General features: G+C 40.1%; 1 protein-coding gene across 1 annotated transcript in view; it reads right to left on the bottom strand.

Annotated features, from left to right (window-relative positions):
• Positions 1–25995, bottom strand: part of ints2 (integrator complex subunit 2) — a 71084-nt gene that overhangs the window by 32421 nt on the left and 12668 nt on the right. The window contains 9 exon segments of the mRNA XM_034179012.1: positions 1707–1775; positions 2212–2326; positions 4674–4745; positions 4959–5084; positions 8230–8441; positions 9172–9342; positions 11598–11683; positions 11686–11727; positions 18579–18692. Of these exon segments, the coding sequence (XP_034034903.1) occupies positions 1707–1775; positions 2212–2326; positions 4674–4745; positions 4959–5084; positions 8230–8441; positions 9172–9342; positions 11598–11683; positions 11686–11727; positions 18579–18692 (1007 nt within the window).

Raw genomic sequence — 25995 nt, 5'->3', positions numbered from 1 at the left:
ACTCATTTACTTTTTGAGCAAAGCCAATAGAGTCTAATAATAGATTAAATGCAGTGTTGAGGCTGTCATTCTCAGCATCTGTGTGGATGTTAAAATCGCCCACTATAATTATCTTATCTGAGCTAAGCACTAAGTCAGACAAAAGGTCTGAAAATTCACAGAGAAACTCACAGTAACGACCAGGTGGACGATAGATAATAACAAATAAAACTGGTTTTTGGGACTTCCAATTTGGATGGACAAGACTAAGAGACAAGCTTTCAAATGAATTAAAGCTCTGTCTGGGTTTGGATTAATTAATAAGCTGGAATGGAAGATTGCTGCTAATCCTCCACCCCGGCCCGTGCTACGAGCATTCTGACAGTTAGTGTGACTCGGGGGTGTTGACTCATTTAAACTAACATATTCATCCTGCTGTAACCAGGTTTCTGTTAGGCAGAATAAATCAATATGTTGATCAATTATTATATCATTTACCAACAGGGACTTAGAAGAGAGAGACCTAATGTTTAATAGACCACATTTAACTGTTTTAGTCTGTGGTGCAGTTGAAGGTGCTATATTATTTTTTCTTTTTGAATTTTTATGCTTAAATAGATTTTTGCTGGTTATTGGTAGTCTGGGAGCAGGCACCGTCTCTACGGGGATGGGGTAATGAGGGGATGGCAGGGGGAGAGAAGCTGCAGAGAGGTGTGTAAGACTACAACTCTGCTTCCTGGTCCCAACCCTGGATAGTCACGGTTTGGAGGATTTAAGAAAATTGGCCAGATTTCTAGAAATGAGAGCTGCTCCATCCAAAGTGGGATGGCTGCCGTCTCTCCTAACAAGACCAGGTTTTCCCCAGAAGCTTTGCCAATTATCTATGAAGCCCACCTCATTTTTTGGACACCACTCAGACAGCCAGCAATTCAAGGAGAACATGCGGCTAAACATGTCACTCCCGGTCTGATTGGGGAGGGGCCCAGAGAAAACTACAGAGTCCGACATTGTTTTTGCAAAGTTACACACCGATTCAATGTTAATTTTAGTGACCTCCGATTGGCGTAACCGGGTGTCATTACTGCCGACGTGAATTACAATCTTACCAAATTTACGCTTAGCCTTAGCCAGCAGTTTCAAATTTCCTTCAATGTCGCCTGCTCTGGCCCCCGGAAGACAATTGACTATGGTTGCTGGTGTCGCTAACTTCACATTTCTCAAAACAGAGTCGCCAATAACCAGAGTTTGATCCTCGGCGGGTGTATCGTCGAGTGGGGAAAAACGGTTTAAAGATGTGAACGGGTTGGTGGTGTACACGGGGCTTCTGTTTAGGGCTACGCTTCCTCCTCACAGTCACCCAGTCGGCCTGCTTTCCCGGCTGCTCGGGATCTGCCAGGGGGGAACTAACGGCGGCTAAGCTACCTTGGTCCGCACCGACTACAGGGGCCTTGCTAGCTGTAGAATTTTCCACGGTGCGGAGCCGAGTCTCCAATTCGCCCAGCCTGGCCTCCAAAGCTACGAATAAGCTACACTTATTACAAGTACCATTACTGCTAAAGGAGGCCGAGGAATAACTAAACATTTCACACCCAGAGCAGAAAAGTGCGGGAGAGACAGGAGAAGCCGCCATGCTAAATCGGCTAAGAGCTAGTAGCTACGCTAAGCTAGCGGATTCCTAAAAACAGTTAGAAAATGTTTATGAAAATGGCCTTTTCGTGGGCATTCACCTGTTCAGTGAAGATCTCTTGTGTGAAAATGGTCTTCATCTTACTTAGAGAGCTGGGCTTGATGACAATCTGTAGAGCGGGAATGTTGACAAAGGAACATCAACAGTGGTCAGTTTACATTGAGTGAAAACAAGCTGCAGGCAACAGTGCTGGCATTCTTTCATTTTTCATAAGCAAAATTCTACATGGCAGGCACAACAGTGGACTGATAGGATTGCCCTCGAGGTGGAAACAAGCAGGCTCTAAATCCAATTACATTACACATCTTTGTGGAAAATACACAGGCCGGAAAACTACTTAGCACACAGGCGGGCAACAATAGCACATTTAATAAGTAATAAAATAACAAATTGGCCACAGGGTACAGAGTGTCTTGTAGTTATTGCGTGAGCTGCAAGTGTTTGCTCAGCGATAGAAGCTATATATGCTGCATTGGAGAAGTGCGGCCAGTAGATGGTCAGCCAGCCTGATGTATTGATCACTGCTGCTTTCTCTCCCACCTTACCTTCATCCCCAAAGTAGAGCACACCAACTCAATAATGGAGCTGAGCTGGTTGCTATGGAAATACATGGCAACCAGTAATAGCATCTCTCCAAAAGAAGCAGATACGCCTGCAGCACTATAAGAGGGAGGACACACGCATTTAGAGTTGCCAGTAATCCTACATTTTACAGGACAGAATTTTAATCAACTGATTATGCGCGCATGCACACACGCACACATCTTCCTCACCCGCCACTCACGTGGACTCAGTGATCATCTGTACTTTATGGACTACAAACACTTTTTATGCATGACCACAGTTATAAAACACATTTTAAATAGACCACATTACCTTCAGTTTAATATGTGAACAACAAAACTTGTCATATTTCATCGTGACAAACAAAATATTTTAAGAGGGGAAGTCCAGCCTCACAAAAGGAAACCAACATTAATCACACAACTGAACAAAGACAAAGCATCAACAGCATCTGCACTGCCAATAAATGTTCAATAATCCAAACATTATTACCAATAACACGAACAATCATAATAAAAAAAAATGTCAGTTTCCATGGTGATAAATACAGTTTACAGATACTATGCAACTCTGACTTTGGCCTTTGGAATGAAAAAAAAAAATGATAAGCTTATTTCAAGCTCCATGTAACATCAACCACACCTGCTCCTAATTTCCATCATGCATATGTCCAGCAGGTGGCAGACAGGTATATGATTAATGCAAATAGCCCAGACATGTCAAGCAGAGAGCACACAGGTACAGATATTACATAGGCAAAACAAACTTTCACTGATCTGGCACATAAATATTAACCAACATTTAATCAATTTAATTGGCCTCTCTTCATTGGCTTCCTGTTAATTCTAGAATAGAATTTAAAATTCTTCTTCTTACTTATAAGGTTTTGAATAATCAGGTCCCATCTTATCTTAGGGACCTCGTAGTACCATATCACCCCAATAGAGCGCTTCACTCTCAGACTGCAGGCTTACTTGTAGTTCCTAGAGTTTGTAAGAGTAGAATGGGAGGCAGAGCCTTCAGCTTTCAGGCTCCTCTCCTGTGGAACCAGCTCCCAATTCAGATCAGGGAGACAGACACCCTCTCTACTTTTAAGATTAGGCTTAAAACTTTCCTTTTTGCTAAAGCTTATAGTTAGGGCTGGATCAGGTGACCCTGAACCATCCCTTAGTTATGCTGCTATAGACGTAGACTGCTGGGGGGTTCCCATGATGCACTGTTTCTTTCTCTTTTTGCTCTGTATGCACCACTCTGCATTTAATCATTAGTGATCGATCTCTGCTCCCCTCCACAGCATGTCTTTTTCCTGGTTCTCTCCCTCAGCCCCAACCAGTCCCAGCAGAAGACTGCCCCTCCCTGAGCCTGGTTCTGCTGGAGGTTTCTTCCTGTTAAAAGGGAGATTTTCCTTCCCACTGTAGCCAAGTGCTTGCTCACAGGGGGTCGTTTTGACCGTTGGGGTTTTACATAATTATTGTATGGCCTTGCCTTACAATATAAAGCGCCTTGGGGCAACTGTTTGTTGTGATTTGGCGCTATATAAAAAAAATTGATTGATTGATTGATTGATTGATTATCTTCATTATATGCCTTTTAAGTCAAAGACTTGAAACATGACAGTGTTTGTTTTTGAGTTATTTTAACAAATTTCAGGAGACTGACTCACTTATGCATCAATTCACACTGCATTTTACTGCATATAAGCCTAGACTATATCTAGTATTTCTAAATCAATAAATAAAATGTGGAACCACTTGTCACCTTTAAAAAAAGTTTTGGACAGCTCCTTGCCACATAAACTAAAACTGAAAATGGTAAATGGACTACATTTATATAGTGCTTTTCCACCTGAATCAGAAGCTCAAAGCGCTTTACAATGATGCCTCATATTCACCCATTCACACACCGATGACAGGGTGCTGGCATGCAAGATGCTCACTACACACCACAAGAACTGGGGGATTAAGGACCTTGCCCATGGGCCCTTAGTAATTTTCCAGTATGGCGGGGATTTAAACCGAGGATCCTCTGCTCTTAAGCACTAGACCATCACCTCCCCAAAACTAGGCTGCATTTAATCAGGTTTTAACCATTATTTTGTTAATTACTGATCATTGGCAAGTGCCTTTGTGTTGTCAAATTGTATGACCACAAATAATTTTTTTTTATTCATCTATCATGTGCAAATTAGGTTTGTAACTTGAAAATTAAATAAAAAAGAAACACGTCTCCAGTTTCATTATTGTTGTAATAGAAATGTCTGAGTTTGCACAGCACCACCTCTCTGTAAAGAGCTAATAATGTAATTTTTCATTCAGACAATGAGCATGATGAAGCATGGCGTTTCAAAGCATGCATTATTTCACAATCCAATTATAAGGACAATTACAGCCAATTCAAACAATTCCTGTTAACATTATAATGAACAGAGAGATGTTCTACTCACCTCTCAAAGTATTCTTCTTCTTTGATCATCCAGCTGAGCCACATAACCATCAGCTGTTCCTGTTCTGGAGTGCTGGAGAGAGACGCATACACAACAGACACCATTCATAGCCTGCACAGTGCAGAATAATGGGAACAACTGCAAGTGAGGATCTGTGGGCAGCCAGCCTGCACTGGCAAAAAACTTAACACCTGTTATTTGAATAGGGGCTGTGAAATTAACCAGAACTGCTCAGCCAGTAAAAACAGACATTTAATGATAGCTGATAAAAAAGCATTTATGTACCTGACCAGAGTAGGAAAAGCCAGCAACTTGCAGAAGGAGAGGGAGACAAAGCGAACGCCAGCAGGTGTGGCCGGCGGCCGGCTGGTCATCAGTTGCAGGAGCTGCTCCGCCTCCTCATCTGTTGGTCTGCACAGAAACACATTGTGGATTTTAGGACATTAACATTGGTTTGCTCCATGGTACATAAATTATTTGTTGTCTAATTCTAAAAGAATTTTATATTATAATGCCAAAACTTTGGTTGCATCTTTAATATTTGTGAAACTATCACTGGAACTGACTAAAAATCGTTAAAAACATTTACTTCAATTCTGGCATACTGTAAATGTAACTACACACACCTGTCCACCAGCATACACATTTAATCACGTGTCTCGTGGTGTGAAGCAAGGCGGGGGTGTTGCTTTATTTACAAATCTAGGTTTTCTTTATTAGCTGCTGGGGGTCACAAATATAATTACTTTGAGCATGTGACTCTCCGTTCTGCCTGTGATGCTAAGTACTGTCAGGGTCATAAAACTGGAGCTCAGCTATGTTATTTTGTCACTGTTTATAGGCCCCCTGGCCCATATTTTGACTTCTTAGATGAATTTGGTGCCTTCATCTCTAGTTTGTCAACTAGTGCAGATAACATTTTGATTATTGGTGACTTTAACAGTCATATAAATAAGCCCTCTGATCCCCTTAGCAAATCATTTATGCAAATTGTGGATGCTTTAGGATTCCAGAAATGCATTCAGGACCCAACACACATTACTGGAAATACCCTGGAACTGGTTCTTGCACGTGGGTTTGCTGTCACAAATATCGACATTTTGCCTCTCGCATCTACAGTCTCTGACCATTCACTTATCAGGTTTACATTTACGCTGCCATGTTTAGTGGAACAACAATCTAGTCTACAACTGCGGCGTCGTATTAAACCCTCAACTATGACTGAACTTGAGGCCAGACTACCTGATATTTTAGCTTTGAATCTGGAGAATGCAAAATCAGTGGACAGCCTCGCGGATAGTCTAAATTTAAAGCTTAAAACTACACTTGATAAGATTGCGTCTCCTCTTTTCAGGTCATGCCCTCCTAAGGCACAGTCACCTTGGTTCAATGGTTACTTGCGTGACCTCAGGCAGAAGGCTAGAGGTTTGGAACAGAAATGGCGTTGTTCCAAATTAGATGTGTTCCGCCATGTGTGGCGTGATGCTATTTTAGATTATAATCATGCACTACTGGCCACGAAGCGGACCTATTACTCTGATTTGATCAGTAAAAACAAACATAACTCAAAGTTTTTGTTTGACACGGTCGCATTTCTTATTCACGGGCAGCCACCTGTTAGTCGTTCTCCCTTTTCAGCACAGGAGTTCTTGGATTATTTTGAGAAGAAAATAGAAGATATTAGGCTGAGCATATCTCAGCAGGCCTCGGCCCAGCCATTAAAACCTGCTATGGAGGTGGGCGCTACCATTGAGGTTTTACCTAGATTGACAGAATTTAATAGTATTTCATTGGGCATGCTGATGAAACTTGTGGCGTCTACAAAAAGCACAACCTGTTTATTTGATCCCATAACAAAACTGTTTAAGGACCTGTGGCCCACTCTTGGGCCAACTGTGCTGGAAATTATTAATCTGTCATTAACCTCTGGATCTGTTCTGAAATGTTTTAAATCAGCAGTGATTAAACCATTACTTAAGAAATCTAATCTTGACCCTGGTGTATTGAAAAATTACAGGCTGATATCAAATCTATCATTCCAAAATTTTAGAAAAGGTGGTTTCACGGCAGCTCATAGACCACCTTACTGAGAATGATCTTTTTGAGCTGCTGCAGTCTGCTTTTAGGAAATATCACTCCACAGAGACAGCGCTCACTAAAGAAGTGAATGATCTTCTGCGAGCAATGGACTCAGACACCACTACGGTTTTGGTGTTGTTAGATCTCAGTGCTGCGTATGATACCGTGGATCATCATATTTTGCTCAATAGGTTGGAGAATTTTTTGGGGATTACTGGAAGTGCCCTTGCCTGGTTGACGTCATATCTGTCCAGTCGTTCTCAATGTGTCTTGTATAATAGTACTACCTCTGACCTTGCTGACATGAGATTTGGGGTTCCACAGGGATCTATTTAGGCCCCTTGCTTTTCTCCCTGTATGTGGCACCCCTTGGGCTTATACTGCGGAGTTTTGGGATTGCCTTTCATTGTTACGCTGATGATACTTAGTTGTACATGCCGATAACTGCGGGAAATCTCACTCCCATAAAATCCCTGGAGGACTGTCTTCTATCAGTGAGAAGTTGGATGTCTAGTAACTTCCTACTTTTAAACTTTGATAAGACTGAAATGATGGTTCTTGGTCCAGCAAGACATCGGCATCAGTTTGACCAGCTGGCGCTCAGCCTAGGTTCGTGTGTCATACATCATACGGACAAAATGAGGAACCTTGGGGTAATTTTTGATCCCACGTTGTCTTTGACCTCCACATCAGGGATGTTACTAGGACTGGTTTTTCCTTTGGAGAAATATAGCAAGGATCCGCCCTATCCTGTCCATGGCTGATGTTGAGACCCTGATTCATGCTTTTGTTTCTTCTAGACTAGATTATTGTAATGTTCTATTTGCAGGGTTACCACAGTCCAGCATTAGGGGTCTCAGCTGGTTCAGAACGCTGCCGCCAGACTTCTGACACGTAGCAGGTCTGAACATATCACACCCATTTTGGCATCTTTGCACTGGCTCCCTGTCTCTGTGAGAGCAGATTTTAAGGTTTTGCTATTGACTTATAAGGTTGTTCATGGACTGGCACCATCTTATCTGGCTGATCTGGTGGAACTCTACGTGCCGGCCCGGGCTTTGCGGTCGCAGGATGCGGGACTTCTCTGTGTTCCCAGGGTGAAGAAGAAGGCAGCAGGTCAAAGAGCCTTTTCATATCGTGCACCCACCCTGTGGAACCGTCTTCCTGCGACTGTGAGGCAGTCTGAGTCTGTGGACATTTTTAAGTCAAGACTCAAACCTATTTTTATTCTCTTCTTATGGATAGTTTTTATTTTATTTGTTTTATTCTTTACTTCTGTTTTTATTTATGTATTTGAATTTTGTTTTATTCATTTTAATTATTATTCAATTTTATGTTGACTTGTTTATGTAAGGCGCCTTGAGACGGCTTTTGCTGTGATTTGGCGCATTATAAGATAATTAAATTAAATTAACCTCAACATCCACATACAGCTGTGAAAGAAAGAGCACAGGGTCCTGTCTCCTCTTTCACCTACCTGAGGCCAGCGATGCCCATGAGGGCACAGTACAGTCGGAGCAGAGCGCTGGCCTTCACCACATGCTCCTCTCTGAGGCCCGAGTAACCTGAGCCGCTCTGCTCGTCCATGTCGCTGTCGATGAGCACACGTGAGCGCGGCAGGATGGCTACCAGCTCCAGCAGCAGCTGCCTGCGCATCTGCCACAGCACTGAACTGCTTTCTCTCTTTCGCTGGCAACACAAAGAGGGAACAAAATGCGTCAGCTGTTATAACTTCCATCCAAGTACTGACAAGCAAGTCAAGAATAAGATAAGATTAATTAACAGCATTTCTTCAGCGCGTCCCTTACCACTTAGAATATTTATCTTTATCCAATTATGAGACAAAGTCACTTTTTTAACCTTAGTGGAAGCACAAATGTCTAGGATATTCTTATATATAGGTCATCCTCTATACACAGTGCCTTACACGTCAGTGTATGGAATCATGGTATTAATTATTCTAAGTCAATACAATACAGAAAATGAAAAAATGAAATAAGATAAAATTTTAGCACAATCATACAGCACTTTTAAAAGACCTGAACAAGAGCACTCTGTGAGTGCTGTAGTTTATTTAAAACCACTGTGCTGATTCAAACAGTGCTCTTTAAAAAACAACTGGGTGACGACGTGTACATCTACTAGTTACAATAAATGACACTAATTAAACCTTTACATTTGAATTTTAATATTAGTTCACCTGGTTTTAGACAGTCAACTCTGCATATATAACTATAGTTTTTCAGGTGAGTAAAGGTTAGTAAAGAAATGAAAAAATGTTTATTCTAATCACAATGTTACATTTCCAAATACGTCAACATTTAAAATTTCAATAAAAAACATGCTTTATATATTTATTTGCCAAGTAAATAAATAGAAATAGATTAAACAGAATGCAGAATAAATTGAAGTCCCTCACCTGTTGTCCATTGCGAATAAACATGCTGAACCAGGTTCGGACTTTGCTATTTGTACCCAGTAGTAGACCACTGACATAAGAAACAAGGGGACTGACTGCCTCATCTGCAATATCTGGTTTATAATCCAGAGTCAGAGCTACACCCAGACCAGGCAGGTGACATTCCTCCACCTGGTGATACATACAAAAATCTACATTGTACTTATATTTTGAAAATAATTACAGCACATCTAGGAGTCTCTGATTATGACAGATTAATTCCAGAAAAGTCCATTAGAGTGAGAAAAATCTTGAAAATCTGATTCCCAACACTTTCCAAACCCTGCTCTGTAACACATAAACTATTAAAATGCAGAGCATTCAGTAGTGTGATATGCAAATTATACTCAAGGATGCAAGCAGCCTAAGCCACATGGTATTTACACTGGGTAAAACTGAAAGCCTATTTGGATCAATGAATTATAATTCTATAACAGGCACTGTTGGCTGAGCCAAGATCAAATTTCAACAAGGAACACTGAAGACAGAACGTGCTGCAATTAATAACATAATAAAGATAGTGCCACTGGCACTGTAGTGCACCTGGATTATACAAGAATCACAGTTTCACTGAGAAAAGTGGGCATGGCCAAACTCCAAAGATTGTATAGTAAAGAAAAAAAATTATGTTATTTTATATTTATGCTACACAATCTTCTAACCAAGTCAAATCTTTCACGGACTTTCAACCAAACATATGTATATTTTTGACTCAGAGTAATGCTGATTCAGAAAACCCAAACACAAACCTGTGCATAACATTGTTAAGTTATATGTGCTATACGAGGTCCATTAGATAATAAACCGACCCTTTTATTTTTTTTTTTTAACTATATGGATTTGAATGACATACAATTACACCAATCATGCTTGAACCCTCGTGCACATGCGTGAGTTTTTTCACGCGTGTCGGTGACGTCATTTCCCTGTGGGCAGGCCTTGAGTGAGATGTGGTCCCGCCCTCTCGGCTGAATTCCTTTGTTTCACACGCTGCTCGAGACGGCGCGCGTTGCTTTATCAAAATTTTTTCTGGACCTGTGAGGAATATCCGAGTGGACACTATTCGAGAAATTAAGCTGGTTTCGGTGAAAAGTTTAACGGCTGATGAGAGATTATGGGGTGTTTCTGTCGGTGTAAGGACTTCCCACGGAGCAGGACGTCGCGCAGCGCTCCCAGGCGCCGTCGTCGGCCTGTTTCGACCTGAAAACATCCTAATTTAAGGCTTAATTCACCCAGGACGTCGTGAGAGAACAGAGAAGATTCAGAAGAGGCCGGCATGAGGACTTTATGCGGACATTCCACTGTTTAGGACATTTTTTTAATGAAAGACGTGCGCACAAATTCGCCGAGTCGTTTCCGTGACGACTCGGTGAATCTGTGCGCGCCGCGACAGGAAAAACACCTCCGTGTTGAAAACCATTGTAAAATTCAGGCGGCTTTTGATGGCTTTCAACAAGTGAGTAACTGAGAAATTGTTTAACAGCTTGGGCATGTTCCAACTTGCCCGTTAAGGTTTCCAACGGAGGTGTTTTTCCTGTCGCGACCCCCCGCGGTCGGGTCCAGGCCCGACAGGCGAATTTGCGCGCACGTCTTTCATTACAAAATGTCCGTAACAATGGAATGTCCGAATAAACTCCTCATGCCGACTTCTTCTGAAAGTTCTCTGTTCTCTGATGACTTACTGGGTCAACAGAGCCTGAAATGTGGAAGTTTTCAACTTGAAACGGCGAGACGCTGCCGCCTCGAAGTGCAGATCGCCGTCAGGAGCCGTGGGCCGTCCTTAAAGCGACTACCAGACCAAAATCTCTCATCAGCCGTTAAATTTTTACCGAAAACCAGCTGAATTTATCGAATGGTGTCCACTCAGTTGTGCCTTACAGTTTTGAAAAATTTTGATCAAACAAAGCAGCAGTCTCTGAGCCATTCCTAAACAATGAAGAAAAAAAAAAAAAAAAAAAAAAAAAAAAAAAAAATCGACGAGAGGGTGGGCGACTCCTCACTCAAAGACTGCCCACAGGCGAATGACGTAACCGACAAGAGTGAAAAAACTCTCGCATGCCCACGAGGGTTCAAGCATGTCTGATGCTTCCCAACAGAGTGGATGTAAACATCTGACTAAAACTTTGCATTCAACTTTTTCCAGCCTATAGACAAAATTTTACGTAAATAGCCTGCAGAGCAAAAACATCTGAGCATTAGGAAACATGAAACGTGACAAAAACTGTTTAACTTGACACATTAACAGTTATTCTGAATAGAATCTGAACCCTGAAAACGCAAAGCCTGGCTCTCCATCTGGAAACTGTACTGTGAGAATATTTGTTACGAAATGTGCGCAATTCTGGTTTCCATGTGGAGTCTTGTCAGTATTTAGCAGTGCAACTTGCCACCATAGCTCTGATGTTGAGAGCCTGTGAGGGGTTCATCTGACAAAGCTGCCTCAGGGCTTCAGTTCTGCGTCGACCTCCCACACTTCCTCATCCTGACGCTCTCCGTTCTTGATCAGACCTCTGCAAACTGCACACACAGACAAGAACATCATGTCATGGCTGATTACAACATGATCATCTTTCAATTCAGCATGTGCTAGGGAGGAGATTTAAAATAAAGAGTAAATATCCATGCATACTTAGCCAGCTTGTTGAGATGCAGGTCATTTTAATGGTGGACTTTGGACACTCCCTCATTTGAAAAAACATAATTTAATCATTAAATTACAAATGACAACAGAGAATTGGCAGCATGAGAATAGCAAACTCTACATCTAAATTACATCTGAGCAATTAGATTTACTCAAGCATTACATTTGGAAAAGATGAATTAGGCTACTTGGCATCCATTAGCAACATGTTCTTTTTGACTTTCCCATAATATTTGTATCTTTCTGTCATAATATGCAGTTATATAAACATAATCAGGAGAACATACAACTTTTTTTGTTACAATCACAGTTGTTTTGTAACATAATCCTCCTGTATAGTTACAAGTTTTCACTGATGACCATAACTGTCATTATGCAATATCTTGGCCAATCCATGTAAAATAATTTAAATCACGGTTCATGCATACAGTAGTGTTCAGAATAGTAGTAGTGCTATGTGACTAAAAAGATTAATCCAGGTTTGAGTATATTTGTTATTGTTACATGGGAAACAAGGTACCAGTAGAGTCAGTAGATTCTCACAAATCCAACAAGACCAAGCATTCATGATATGCACACTCTTAAGGCTATGAAATTGGGCTATTCGTAAAAAAAAAAAAAAAAAAGTAGAAAAGGGGGTGTTCACAATAATAGTAGTGTGGCATTCAGTCAGTGAGTTTGTCAATTTTGTGGAACAAACAGGTGTGAATCAGGTGTCCCCTATTTAAGGATGAAGCCAGCACCTGTTGAACATGCTTTTCTCGTTGAAAGCCTGAGGAAAATGGGACGTTCAAGACACTGTTCAGAAGAACAGCATAGTTTGATTAAAAAGTTGATTGGAGAGGGGAAAACTTATACGCAGGTGCAAAAAATTATAGGCTGTTCATCTACAATGATCTCCAATGCTTTAAAATGGACCAAAAAACCAGAGACGCGTGGAACAAAATGGAAAACAACCATCAAAATGGATAGAAGAATAACCAGAATGGCAAAGGCTCACCCATTGATCAGCTGCAGGATGATCAAAGACAGTCTGGAGTTACCTGTAAGTGCTGTGACAGTTAGAAGACGCCTGTGTGAAGCTAATTTATTTGCAAGAATCAAAGTCCCTCTGTTAAATAAAAGATGTGCAGAAGAGGTTACAATTTGCCAAAGAACACATCAACTGGCCTAAAGAGAAATGGAGGAATATTTTGTGGACTGATGAGAATAAAATTGTTCTTTTTGGGTCCAAGGGCCGCAGACAGTTTGTGAGATGACCCCCAAACTCTGAATTCAAGCCACAGTTCACAGTGAAGACAGTGAAGCATGGTGGTGCAAGCATCATGATATGGGCATGTTTCTCCTACTATGGTGTTGGGCCTATAGATCGGAAGACCAGGTATCATGGATCAGATCAGTTTGGATATGGATAAAAATGAGGTGGGCTTTCATAGATAATTGGCAAAGCTTCTGGGGAAAACCTGGTCTTGTTAGGAGAGACGGCATCCATCCCACTTTGGATGAGCAGCTCTCATTTCTAGAAATCTGGCCAATTTTCTTAAATCCTCCAAACCGTGACTATCCAGGGTTGGGACCAGGAAGCAGAGTTGTAGTCTTACACACCTCTCTTGCAGCTTCTCTCCCCCTGCCATCCCCTCATTACCCCATCCCCGTAGAGACGGTGCCTGCTCCCAGACCACCAATAACCAGCAAAAATCTATTTAAGCATAAAAATTCAAAAGAAAAAATAATATAGCACCTTCAACTGCACCACAGACTAAATGTGGTCTATTAAACATTAGGTCTCTCTCTTCTAAGTCCCTGTTAGTAAATGATATATAATTGATCAACATATTGATTTATTCTGCCTTACAGAAACTGGTTACAGCAGGCTGAATATGTTAGTTTAAATGAGTCAACACCACGAGTCACACTAACTGCCAGAACGCTCGTAGCACGGGCCAAGGCGGAGGATTAGCAGCAATCTTCCATTCCAGCTTATTAATTAATCAAAAACCCAGAGAGCGCTTTAATTCATTTGAAAGCTTGACTCTTAGTCTTGTCCATCCAAATTGGAAGTCCAAAAAACAGTTTTATTTGTTGTTATCTATCGTCCTCCTGGTCATTACTGTGAGTTTCTCTGTGAATTTTCAGACCTTTTGTCTGACTTAGTGCTTAGCTCAGATAAGACAATTATAGTGGGCGATTTTAACATCCACACAGATGCTGAGAATGACAGCCTCAACACTGCATTAATCTATTATTAGATTTCAACTGGCTTTGCTCAAAATGTAAATGAGTCCACCCCACCACTTTAATCATATCTTAGATCTTGCTCGACTTATGGTATGGAAATTAAAGACTTAACAGTATTCCCTGAAAACTCCCTTCTGTCTGATCATTTCTTAATAACATTTACATTTACTCTGATGGACTACCCAGCAGTGGGGAATAAGTTTCATTACAGTAGAAGTCTTTCAGAAAGCGCTGTAACTAGGTTTAAGGATATGATTCCTTCTTTATGGTCTCTAATGCCATATACCAACACAGTGCAGAGTAGCTACCTAAACTCTGTAAGTGAGATAGAGTATCTCGTCAATAGTTTTTACATCCTCATTGAAGACAACTTTGGATGCTGTAGCTCCTCTGAAAAAGAGCTTTAAATCAGAAGTGCCTGACTCCGTGGTATAACTCACAAACTCGCAGATTAAAGCAGATAACCCATAAGTTGGACAGGAAATAGCGTCTCACTAATTTAGAAGCTCTTCACTTAGCCTGGAAAAAGAGTCTGTTGCTCTATAAAAAAAGCCCTCTGTAAAGCTAGGACAACTTACTACTCATCACTAATTGAAGAAAATAAGAACAACCCCAGGTTTCTTTTCAGCACTGTAGCCAGGCTGACAAAGAGTCAGAGCTCTATTGAGCCAAGTATTCCTTTAACTTTAAGTAGTAATGACTTCATGACTTTCTTTGCTAATAAAATTTTAACTATTAGAGAAAAAATTACTCATAACCATCCCAAAGACGTATCGTTATCTTTGGCTGCTTTCATTGATGCCGGTATTTGGTTAGACTCTTTCTCTCAGATTGTTCTGTCTGAGTTATTTTCATTAGTTACTTCATCCAAACCATCAACATGTCTATTAGACCCCATTCCTACCAGGCTGCTCAAGGAAGCCTACCATTATTTAATGCTTCGATCTTAAATATGATCAATCTATCTTTATTAGTTGGCTATGTACCACAGGCTTTAAGGTGGCACTAATTAAACCATTACTTAAAAAGCCATCACTTGACCCAGCTATCTTAGCTAATTATAGGCCAATCTCCACCTTCCTTTTCTCTCAAAAATTCTTGAAAGGGTAGTTGTAAAACAGCTAACTGATCATCTGCAGAGGACTGGTCTATTTGAAGAGTTTCAGTCAGGTTTAGAATTCATCATAGTACAGAAACAGCATTAGTGAAGGTTACAATGACCTTCTATGGCCTCAGACAGTGGACTCATCTCTGTGCTTGTTCTGTTAGACCTCAGTGCTGCTTTTGATACTGTTGACCATAAAATTTTATTACAGAGATTAGAGCATGCCATAGGTATTAAAGGCACTGCGCTGCGGTGGTTTGAATCATATTTATCTAACAGATTATAATTTGTTCATGTAAATGGGGAATCTTCTTCACAGACTAAGGTTAATTATGGAGTTTCCACAAGGTTCTGTGCTAGGACCAATTTTATTCACTTTATACATGCTTCCCTTAGGCAGTATTATTAGACGGCATTGCTTAAATTTTCACTGTTACGCAGATGATACCCAGCTTTGTCTATCCATGAAGCCAGAGGACACACACCAATTAGCTAAACTGCAGGATTGTCTTACAGACATAAAGACATGGATGACCTCTAACTTCCTGCTTTTAAACTCAGATAAAACTGAAGTTATTGTACTTGGCCCCACAATCTTAGAAACATGGTGTCTAAGCAGATCCTTACTCTGGATGGCATTACCCTGACCTCTAGTAATACTGTGAGAAATCTTGGAGTCATTTTTGATCAGGATATGTCATTCAAAGCGCATATTAAACAAATATGTAGGACTGCTTTTTTGCATTTACGCAATATCTCTAAAATTAGAAAGGTTTTGTCTCAGAGTGATGCTGAAAAACTAATTCATGCATTTATTTCCTCTAGGCTGGACTATTGTAATTCATTATTATCAGGTTGTCCTAAAAGTTCCCTGAAAGCTTTCAGTTAATTCAAAATGCTGCAGCTAGAGTACTGACAGGGACTAGAAGGAGAGAGCATATCTCACCCATATTGGCCTCTCTTCATTGGCTTCCTGTTAATTCTAGAACAGAATTTAAAATTCTTCTTCTTGCTTATAAGGTTTTGAATAATCAGGTCCCATCTTATCTTAGGGACCTCATAGTACCATATCACCCCAATAGAGCGCTTCGCTCTCAGACTGCAGGCTTACTTGTAGTTCCTAGGGTTTGTAAGAGTAGAATGGGAGGCAGAGCCTTCAGCTTTCAGGCTCCTCTCCTGTGGAACCAGCTCCCAATTCAGATCAGGGAGACAGACACCCTCTCTACTTTTAAGATTAGGCTTAAAACTTTCCTTTTTGCTAAAGCTTATATAGTTAGGGCTGGATCAGGTGACCCTGAACCATCCCTTAGTTATGCTGCTATAGACGTAGACTGCTGGGGGGTTCCCATGATGCACTGAGTGTTTCTTTCTCTTTTTGCTTTGTATGCACCACTGCATTTAATCATTAGGGTTAGGGTTAGTAATTATTGAATGGCCTTGCCTTACAATATAAAGCGCCTTGGGGAAACTGTTTGTTGTGATTTGGCGCTATATAAATAAAAACTGATTGATTGATATGTCAAAATACTTGAAGAGGTCATGTTGCCTTATGCTGAAGTGGACATGCCCTTGAAATGGGTGTTTCAACAAGACAATGACCCCAAGCACACTAGTAACCAGCAAAATCTTGGTTCCAAACCAACAAAATTAATGCCTCACAGATGTGAAGAAATCATGAAAAACTGTGGTTATACAACTAAATACTAGTTTAGTGATTCACAGGATTGCTAAAAAAGCAGTTTGAACATAATAGTTTTGAGTTTGTAGTGTCAACAGCAGATGCTACTATTATTGTGAACACCCCCTTTTCTACTTTTTTTTTTTTACTAATAGCCCAATTTCATAGCCTTAAGAGTGTGCATATCATGAATGCTTGTTCTTGTTGGATTTGTGAGAATCTACTGAATCTACTGGTACCTTGTTTCCCATGTAACAATAAGAAATATACTCAAAACCTAGATTAATCTTTTTAGTCACATAGCACTACTATTATTCTGAACACTACTGTATGCCAGTAAATAAGATTTAACAGCCGCCATCAGAAGACTATTTTATAAACTTAATCTAATTTTGCCTGTACCACAGTTGACAGTTTAAAAGGCCAAACATTTATGGTTGGCTGAGACCATCACCTGCACTAAAATGATATCTGCTTCATCTTTGCCACTTCTCATTTATTTAATACACTGTAAAAGAGCACAGAAGAGGCATTTGGTCTGCTTACCAGCTTGTACTCAATATGACAGACCATAATGCTTCTCAACAGTCATTAAAGAAATTTAAAGCTATTGACTTTGCTCTGAATTCATGTGCGACATAGGAGGCACCAAAAGCACCGTTTTTTTTTTAATGTGTCTCCAACAAACAATCAATGTGAGCCAGAACAACATGATCATCATAAATCAAAGACAAATCACTCAGGTAGGCCCATGACTACAGTTAAGAAAACCAAAACAGCCAAAATTAGAAAGAAAACACTTAAAGCAATTCATTATTTACCCAACTATAATTAATAAAATCATATTTACACAAACAATTCATGCTCACTGGCACCGTTTGTTTGGAACCAGCAGAAGGTGAAGCTGGCATCCATGAAGGGCGAGTGCTCAAACGCACATAGCTATGGGCGTATCCAGGATTAAGAAGAGAGCCAGTTTAGCTCTGCAGTATGCAGACTATCGACTCAATCTATTAAAACTTGAAGTGCACGGTTTTGTTTGCAATCTCAACGGCAACAAATGAAGGAGAAAAAAAACAATCAAGAAAAACAAAAGTGATGATGGAAATCAGAAGTTTAAGGACAGTCATGTTGAACTTGTGGACCTCTGAAATACTGAAGCAGACAAAGCCCTGTGACGTTTGAAGCAGAGTCAGTCAACAGGATGATATTCTCCGTGGCTACTGTGTGCCACTTCAGGAGAGGTAAAATGAGCTGGGTGCAGTTGCATTGCAACGTATGTATTTACTATCTGTTACTGAAATTTCTGCACCCTGGTTTACACTTATGATGTATTTTTAAACACTTACGACACCAGTTACAGTGCAGACAGAAGGTCTGACTGTAAATTTCTTTAAAAATAAGGCAAATAATAATAGTGTACCCCTACGGTAGCTCAGATATGCAGTAGGGAAAAATGGTTGAGTTCAACAGAGTTGCCCCCACCCCACCCCTTACCCAGAAACACACCTGAACACCCCCTCAGCAAACTGTTTACCATATAATAGCCCAAGTCGGGAAAGCTCAATTAAACTCATGGCAGTTGTGAGCATTTTGATAGTTGCAGGGAGTTTTGGTGGACTTCCAGCGAAAGGCAGCACAGTGCACATCGGCATCCAATTTTCACAGCGAGTAAAGAAAGACTGCGCTGAAATACAACACATTACCTTCACTGAAGCTGTCAGGAACATTGGCAACCAGCAAACACAGAAACCATTCACCGTTGCGGACATGAAGCAAAGCCTCTGCTACATCTACAATGGGCAGCAAGGAAGGCAGCTCTAAGAAAAAGAAATAATGCACACAAATGTTACAGTACAGCTATCAACTGAAACGCAGAAAGTAAGTTCTTTCAGCGTCTTTTATGCTGGGAGTTGCAACAGTAGATATGTATTGTTGAGTTGGCACCACGTTTTACACTGCATGCCCTTCCTGATGCAACTCTACATTACACCAAGAATGAGCATGGGTGGTCTTGAACTGTGAACTTTCAGGTTTGGAAGTACTGTGCATCGGAAAGTATTCACAGCACTTCCCCTTTTCCACATTTTGTTATGATAGTCTTATTCCAAATGGATGAAATTCTTTTTTTTTTCTTTTTCAAAATTCTACACACAATATCCCCCTAATGACAATGTGAAAAAAGTTGTTTTTTTTAAGATTTTTGCAAATTTATTAAAATAAAATAGGAAATTACATGTACATAAGTATTCCTGTTTTCAATAATATCGGCCAATATGAGCCTTCGGCGTAGTGTTAATTTTGTCAGATGAGACAAAATATATTTGTCAACAACCATTTTTTATAATAAAACGAGACGATGACAATACTACATCAGTGATTTAAAACGCTAAGACAAAATTAACATGCATTATTGTTGACAAAAAGACAAGACTAAAATGTTTTGCATGAACTAAAATCTCTCTCCATTTTCATCTACCCGCACATTCAAAAATCGGTTTTTAAAATAACTCCTCTGGTTTGTTGTTGTTTTCATCTTTAGTCTGCAGGAGGGGGGCGGGGGTCATTCGCCAGTGTGTTTGAGCATAGATCTGTAAAGGCCACAAGAGTGGACACCACCAGAAATTTAACTTACATTTTTCTTACAAACAAGGAACACAAAAGCCAAAATGTTTGTGTTTAGTAACTGTGCTTTTAAGAAGACAACTGCACTAATTACATTACGTCATACGACTAGTCAAAAAAAATAAAGGTGCTGCAGAGTAAATCCACCTGAAGCCAATGACAAAAAAAAAAAAGTTTACATTTACACTGTGTCTCACAGTGTTAAAGTGTGTGATCAGCTCTCGGAGTCTCAGATTAAAGACACTGAGTAGATTTTTGAACACAGCAGCAAATACTACATCCATCCAATATCAATTTGCTTTTAACATTATTAATGACTAATATATAACAACTGACATGAAATATAACAAAATAATGAAATATGAAGTGTGCATCATATTTACATAAAATTGGTTCAAGTTGCAGCTCTTACAGTAGATAAAAACGTTACAAACCTTGAATTTTATTTTAGTCTGCTTTGCTTCAAAAAATTTCCAGCCAATTCTGAACATGCAAATAAATAATTAGATCCAACACCTGTTTCATTTCACAAGACCTGCTCCCCTAGAGTGCTGTGAATTTACAAGAAAACCAAACGTCTAATTGTATCTGATGGGAAGCCGTGCTGATTTAAATATCGGAGAAAACACACCACAAACCTTTAATCATTCAACAAGGTGTGTGTTTGTAAAATAATGATAACATTTGGTATTTCAGATGTATGAAACACTTATTGACTGAAATGGTAATCAGAAATAATCAAATGTATTTTTTTCAAAAAGACTATAATGTCAACTGAAACAAGACTAAAATATATTCAGTTGTTTTGACTAAAACTAGACTAAAATTATGAGACTTTTAGTCAACTAAAACACGACTAAATAAAAAGGGTATGTCAACTAAAAAGGACATTTTACAAAAGAACTAAATTAAATAAAAAACAGGTGGCAAAATTAACACTACTTCTGTGAACATATCTGCAAAAATAATGCCAAAGTCGATATGAAAACTTTTACCAATAAACAATGCAAAAAACACCTTGGCTGTTGGAAATTGTGTTTTTATTTAGCTTGTACATCAGAGGATGCTTGGACGGCATTGTTTACAAAGCTGTCGAGCATAGTTGGGAACCCATCACCCCTTGGTCACATCAGCATAAGAAACCGAGGCAAAGCAACCACATGCCGTTCATTTCAGAGTGGGTGTTTTACAGCAATGAGACAGATGGTTGCTATGCCGCCAACTAGGTGGAGACAAAAGAGACAAGTCTATTTTATGCAAATGATAAGTAATGCAACACAATGAATGTCAATCGTGAAGGCAGAGTGACGCATGTTGATTGGTTTCTGGTTATATTTATAGTTATTAATTTAGATAAAATACATGTTAAAACTGTAAAATAAGCTTCAATTCTTTGTCATACAGATTTGACAACAAAACATGAGGAATCACTGCTATTTATATATCTACAGAAATAGTGTTGTAATTTTCTTTACTCTCCAGTATTTTATCGGCCCACAAAAAACCATATATCAGTCGAGCACCACTATTTTAGCTATTACCAGAGTCAATCAATCAATCAATCAATCAATTTTTTTTTTATATAGCGCCAAATCACAACAAACAGTTGCCCCAAGGCGCTTTATATTGTAAGGCAAGGCCATACAATAATGATGTAAACCCCAACGGTAAAAACGACCCCCTGTGAGCAAGCACTTGGCTACAGTGGGAAGGAAAAACTCCCTTTTAACAGGAAGAAACCTCCAGCAGAACCAGGCTCAGGGAGGGGCAGTCTTCTGCTGGGACTGGTTGGGGCTGAGGGAGAGAACCAGGAAAAAGACATGCTGTGGAGGGGAGCAGAGATCGATCACTAATGATTAAATGCAGAGTGGTGCATACAGAGCAAAAGAGAAAGAAACAGTGCATCATGGGAACCCCCCAGCAGTCTACGTCTATAGCAGCATAACTAAGGGATGGTTCAGGGTCACCTGATCCAGCCCTAACTATAAGCTTTAGCAAAAGGAAAGTTTTAAGCCTAATCTTAAAAGTAGAGAGGGTGTCTGTCTCCCTGATCTGAATTGGGAGCTGGTTCCACAGGAGAGGAGCCTGAAAGCTGAAGGCTCTGCCTCCCATTCTACTCTTACAAACCCTAGGAACTACAAGTAAGCCTGCAGTCTGAGAGCGAAGCGCTCTATTGGGGTGATATGGTACTACGAGGTCCCTAAGATAAGATGGGACCTGATTATTCAAAACCTTATAAGTAAGAAGAAGAATTTTAAATTCTATTCTAGAATTAACAGGAAGCCAATGAAGAGAGGCCAATATGGGTGAGATATGCTCTCTCCTTCTAGTCCCCGTCAGCACTCTAGCTGCAGCATTTTGAATTAACTGAAGGCTTTTTAGGGAACTTTTAGGACAACCTGATAATAATGAATTACAATAGTCCAGCCTAGAGGAAATAAATGCATGAATTAGTTTTTCAGCATCACTCTGAGACAAGACCTTTCTGATTTTAGAGATATTGCGTAAATGCAAAAAAGCAGTCCTACATATTTGTTTAATATGCGCTTTGAATGACATATCCTGATCAAAAATGACTCCAAGATTTCTCACAGTATTACTAGAGGTCAGGGTAATGCCATCCAGAGTAAGGATCTGGTTAGACACCATGTTTCTAAGATTTGTGGGGCCAAGTACAATAACTTCAGTTTTATCTGAGTTTAAAAGCAGGAAATTAGAGGTCATCCATGTCTTTATGTCTGTAAGACAATCCTGCAGTTTAGCTAATTGGTGTGTGTCGTCTGGCTTCATGGATAGATAAAGCTGGGTATCATCTGCGTAACAATGAAAATTTAAGCAATACCGTCTAATAATACTGCCTAAGGGAAGCATATATAAAGTGAATAAAATTGGTCCTAGCACAGAACCTTGTGGAACTCCATAATTAACTTTAGTCTGTGAAGAAGATTCCCCATTTACATGAACAAATTGTAATCTATTAGACAAATATGATTCAAACCACCGCAGCGCAGTGCCTTTAATACCTATGGCATGCTCTAATCTCTGTAATAAAATTTTATGGTCAACAGTATCAAAAGCAGCACTGAGGTCTAACAGAACAAGCACAGAGATGAGTCCACTGTCCGAGGCCATAAGAAGATCATTTGTAACCTTCACTAATGCTGTTTCTGTACTATGATGAATTCTAAAACCTGACTGAAACTCTTCAAATAGACCATTCCTCTGCAGATGATCAGTTAGCTGTTTTACAACTACCCTTTCAAGAATTTTTGAGAGAAAAGGAAGGTTGGAGATTGGCCTATAATTAGCTAAGATAGCTGGGTCAAGTGATGGCTTTTTAAGTAATGGTTTAATTACTGCCACCTTAAAAGCCTGTGGTACATAGCCAACTAACAAAGATAGATTGATCATATTTAAGATCGAAGCATTAAATAATGGTAGGGCTTCCTTGAGCAGCCTGGTAGGAATGGGGTCTAATAAACATGTTGATGGTTTGGATGAAGTAACTAATGAAAATAACTCAGATAGAACAATCGGAGAGAAAGAGTCTAACCAAATACCGGCATCACTGAAAGCAGCCAAAGATAATGATACGTCTTTGGGATGGTTATGAGTAATTTTTTCTCTAATAGTTAAAATTTTGTTAGCAAAGAAAGTCATGAACTCATTACTAGTTAAAGTTAATGGAATACTCAGCTCAATAGAGCTCTGACTCTTTGTCAGCCTGGCTACAGTGCTGAAAAGAAACCTGGGGTTGTTCTTATTTTCTTCAATTAGTGATGAGTAGAAAGATGTCCTAGCTTTACGGAGGGCTTTTTTTATAGAGCAACAGACTCTTTTTCCAGGCTAAGTGAAGATCTTCTAAATTAGTGAGACGCCATTTCCTCTCCAACTTACGGGTTATCTGCTTTAAGCTACGAGTTTGAGAGTTATACCATGGAGTCAGACACTTCTGATTTAAAGCTCTCTTTTTCAGAGGAGCTACAGCATCCAAAGCTGTCTTCAATGAGGATGTAAAACTATTGACGAGATACTCTATCTCCCTTACAGAGTTTAGGTAGCTATTCTGCACTGTGTTGTTATATGGCATTAGAGAACATAAAGAAGGAATCATATCCTTAAACCTAGTTACAGCGCTTTCTGAAAGACTTCTAGTGTAATGAAACTTATTCCCTACTGCTGGGTAGTCCATCAGAGTAAATGTAAATGTTATTAAAAAATGATCAGACAGAAGGGAGTTTTCAGGGAATACTGTTAAGTCTTCTATTTCCATACCATAAGTCAGAACAAGATCTAAGATATGATTAAAGTGGTGGGTGGACTCATTTACTTTTTGAGCAAAGCCAATAGAGTCTAATAATAGATTAAATGCAGTGTTGAGGCTGTCATTCTCAGCATCTGTGTGGATGTTAAAATCGCCCACTATAATTATCTTATCTGAGCTAAGCACTAAGTCAGACAAAAGGTCTGAAAATTCACAGAGAAACTCACAGTAACGACCAGGTGGACGATAGATAATAACAAATAAAACTGGTTTTTGGGACTTCCAATTTGGATGGACAAGACTAAGAGACAAGCTTTCAAATGAATTAAAGCTCTGTCTGGGTTTTTGATTAATTAATAAGCTGGAATGGAAGATTGCTGCTAATCCACCGCCCCGGCCCGTGCTACGAGCATTCTGACAGTTAGTGTGACTCGGAGGTGTTGACTCATTTAAACTAACATATTCATCCTGCTGTAACCAGGTTTCTGTTAGGCAGAATAAATCAATATGTTGATCAATTATTATATCATTTACCAACAGGGACTTAGAAGAGAGAGACCTAATGTTTAATAGACCACATTTAACTGTTTTAGTCTGTGGTGCAGTTGAAGGTGCTATATTATTTTTTCTTTTTGAATTTTTATGCTTAAATAGATTTTTGCTGGTTATTGGTAGTCTGGGAGCAGGCACCGTCTCTACGGGGATGGGGTAATGAGGGGATGGCAGGGGGAGTGAAGCTGCAGAGAGGTGTGTAAGACTACAACTCTGCTTCCTGGTCCCAACCCTGGATAGTCACGGTTTGGAGGATTTAAGAAAATTAGCCAGATTTCTAGAAATGAGAGCTGCTCCATCCAAAGTGGGATGGATGTCGTCTCTCCTAACAAGACCAGGTTTTCCCCAGAAGCTTTGCCAATTATCTATGAAGCCCACCTCATTTTTTGGACACCACTCAGACAGCCAGCAATTCAAGGAGAACATGCGGCTAAACATGTCACTCCCGGTCTGATTGGGGAGGGTCCCAGAGAAAACTACAGAGTCCAACATTGTTTTTGCAAAGTTACACACCGATTTAATGTTAATTTTAGTGACCTCCGATTGGCGTAACCGGGTGTCATTACTGCCGACGTGAATTACAATCTTACCAAATTTACGCTTAGCCTTAACCAGCAGTTTCAAATTTCCTTCAATGTCGCCTGCTCTGGCCCCCGGAAGACAATTGACTATGGTTGCTGGTGTCGCTAACTTCACATTTCTCAAAACAGAGTCGCCAATAACCAGAGTTTGATCCTCGGCGGGTGTGTCGTCGAGTGGGGAAAAACGGTTAGAAATGTGAACGGGTTGGCGGAGTACACGGGGCTTCTGTTTAGGGCTACGCTTCCTCCTCACAGTCACCCAGTCGGCCTGCTTTCCCGGCTGCTCGGGATCTGCCAGGGGGGAACTAACGGCGGCTAAGCTACCTTGGTCCGCACCGACTACAGGGGCCTGGCTAGCTGTAGAATTTTCCACGGTGCGGAGCAGAGTCTCCAATTCGCCCAGCCTGGCCTCCAAAGCTACGAATAAGCTACACTTATTACAAGTACCATTACTGCTAAAGGAGGCCGAGGAATAACTAAACATTTCACACCCAGAGCAGAAAAGTGCGGGAGAGACAGGAGAAGCCGCCATGCTAAATCGGCTAAGAGCTAGTAGCTACGCTAAGCTAGCGGATTCCTAAAAACACGCAAAGTGAATAATGTGTAAATAATTTAGAGGTGATTCAGCAGAAGGAGTGCTTTAGTTAAGGCACGTAAAGATTACACTGGGAAACAAATCGTAATCTAGATAACTAGATCAATCTAACTGCGCAGATTAAACAGCTAACAGATACAGAAAAACACCGCTGTGCTCCGGAACAGGAAGTGATACAATACCGCAGTGAGAGCGGTATTGTATCACAGTCACACTTACTGTTTTAATATAAAGCTGTGCAAAAACCTAAAACTCTGGTGTATCTTTTAATGAATAATATTATTGACCAATGAAAAATTACCAGATGTCACTTCATCAACCATGGCCTTCCACTGCAGTAGATCTATGTCTGGCATGACACTTTTTCTACAGTCAACATGTGAATGCACCATCTACATATTAAAAGCCAAGTGGCCTCTGTGTACATGTGTGTAGAGCTGAAACAACTAATCAAATTAATCGATTAAAATCAATTATTAAAATAGTTGTCAACTAATTTAGTCATC

The sequence above is a fragment of the Thalassophryne amazonica genome, chromosome 9 (assembly GCF_902500255.1).
Source record: "Thalassophryne amazonica chromosome 9, fThaAma1.1, whole genome shotgun sequence".
In the NCBI taxonomy this organism is placed as follows: domain Eukaryota; kingdom Metazoa; phylum Chordata; class Actinopteri; order Batrachoidiformes; family Batrachoididae; genus Thalassophryne; species Thalassophryne amazonica.
The sequence above is the reverse complement of the archived record's forward strand: the minus strand, read 5'-3'. Positions and strand labels throughout refer to the sequence as shown.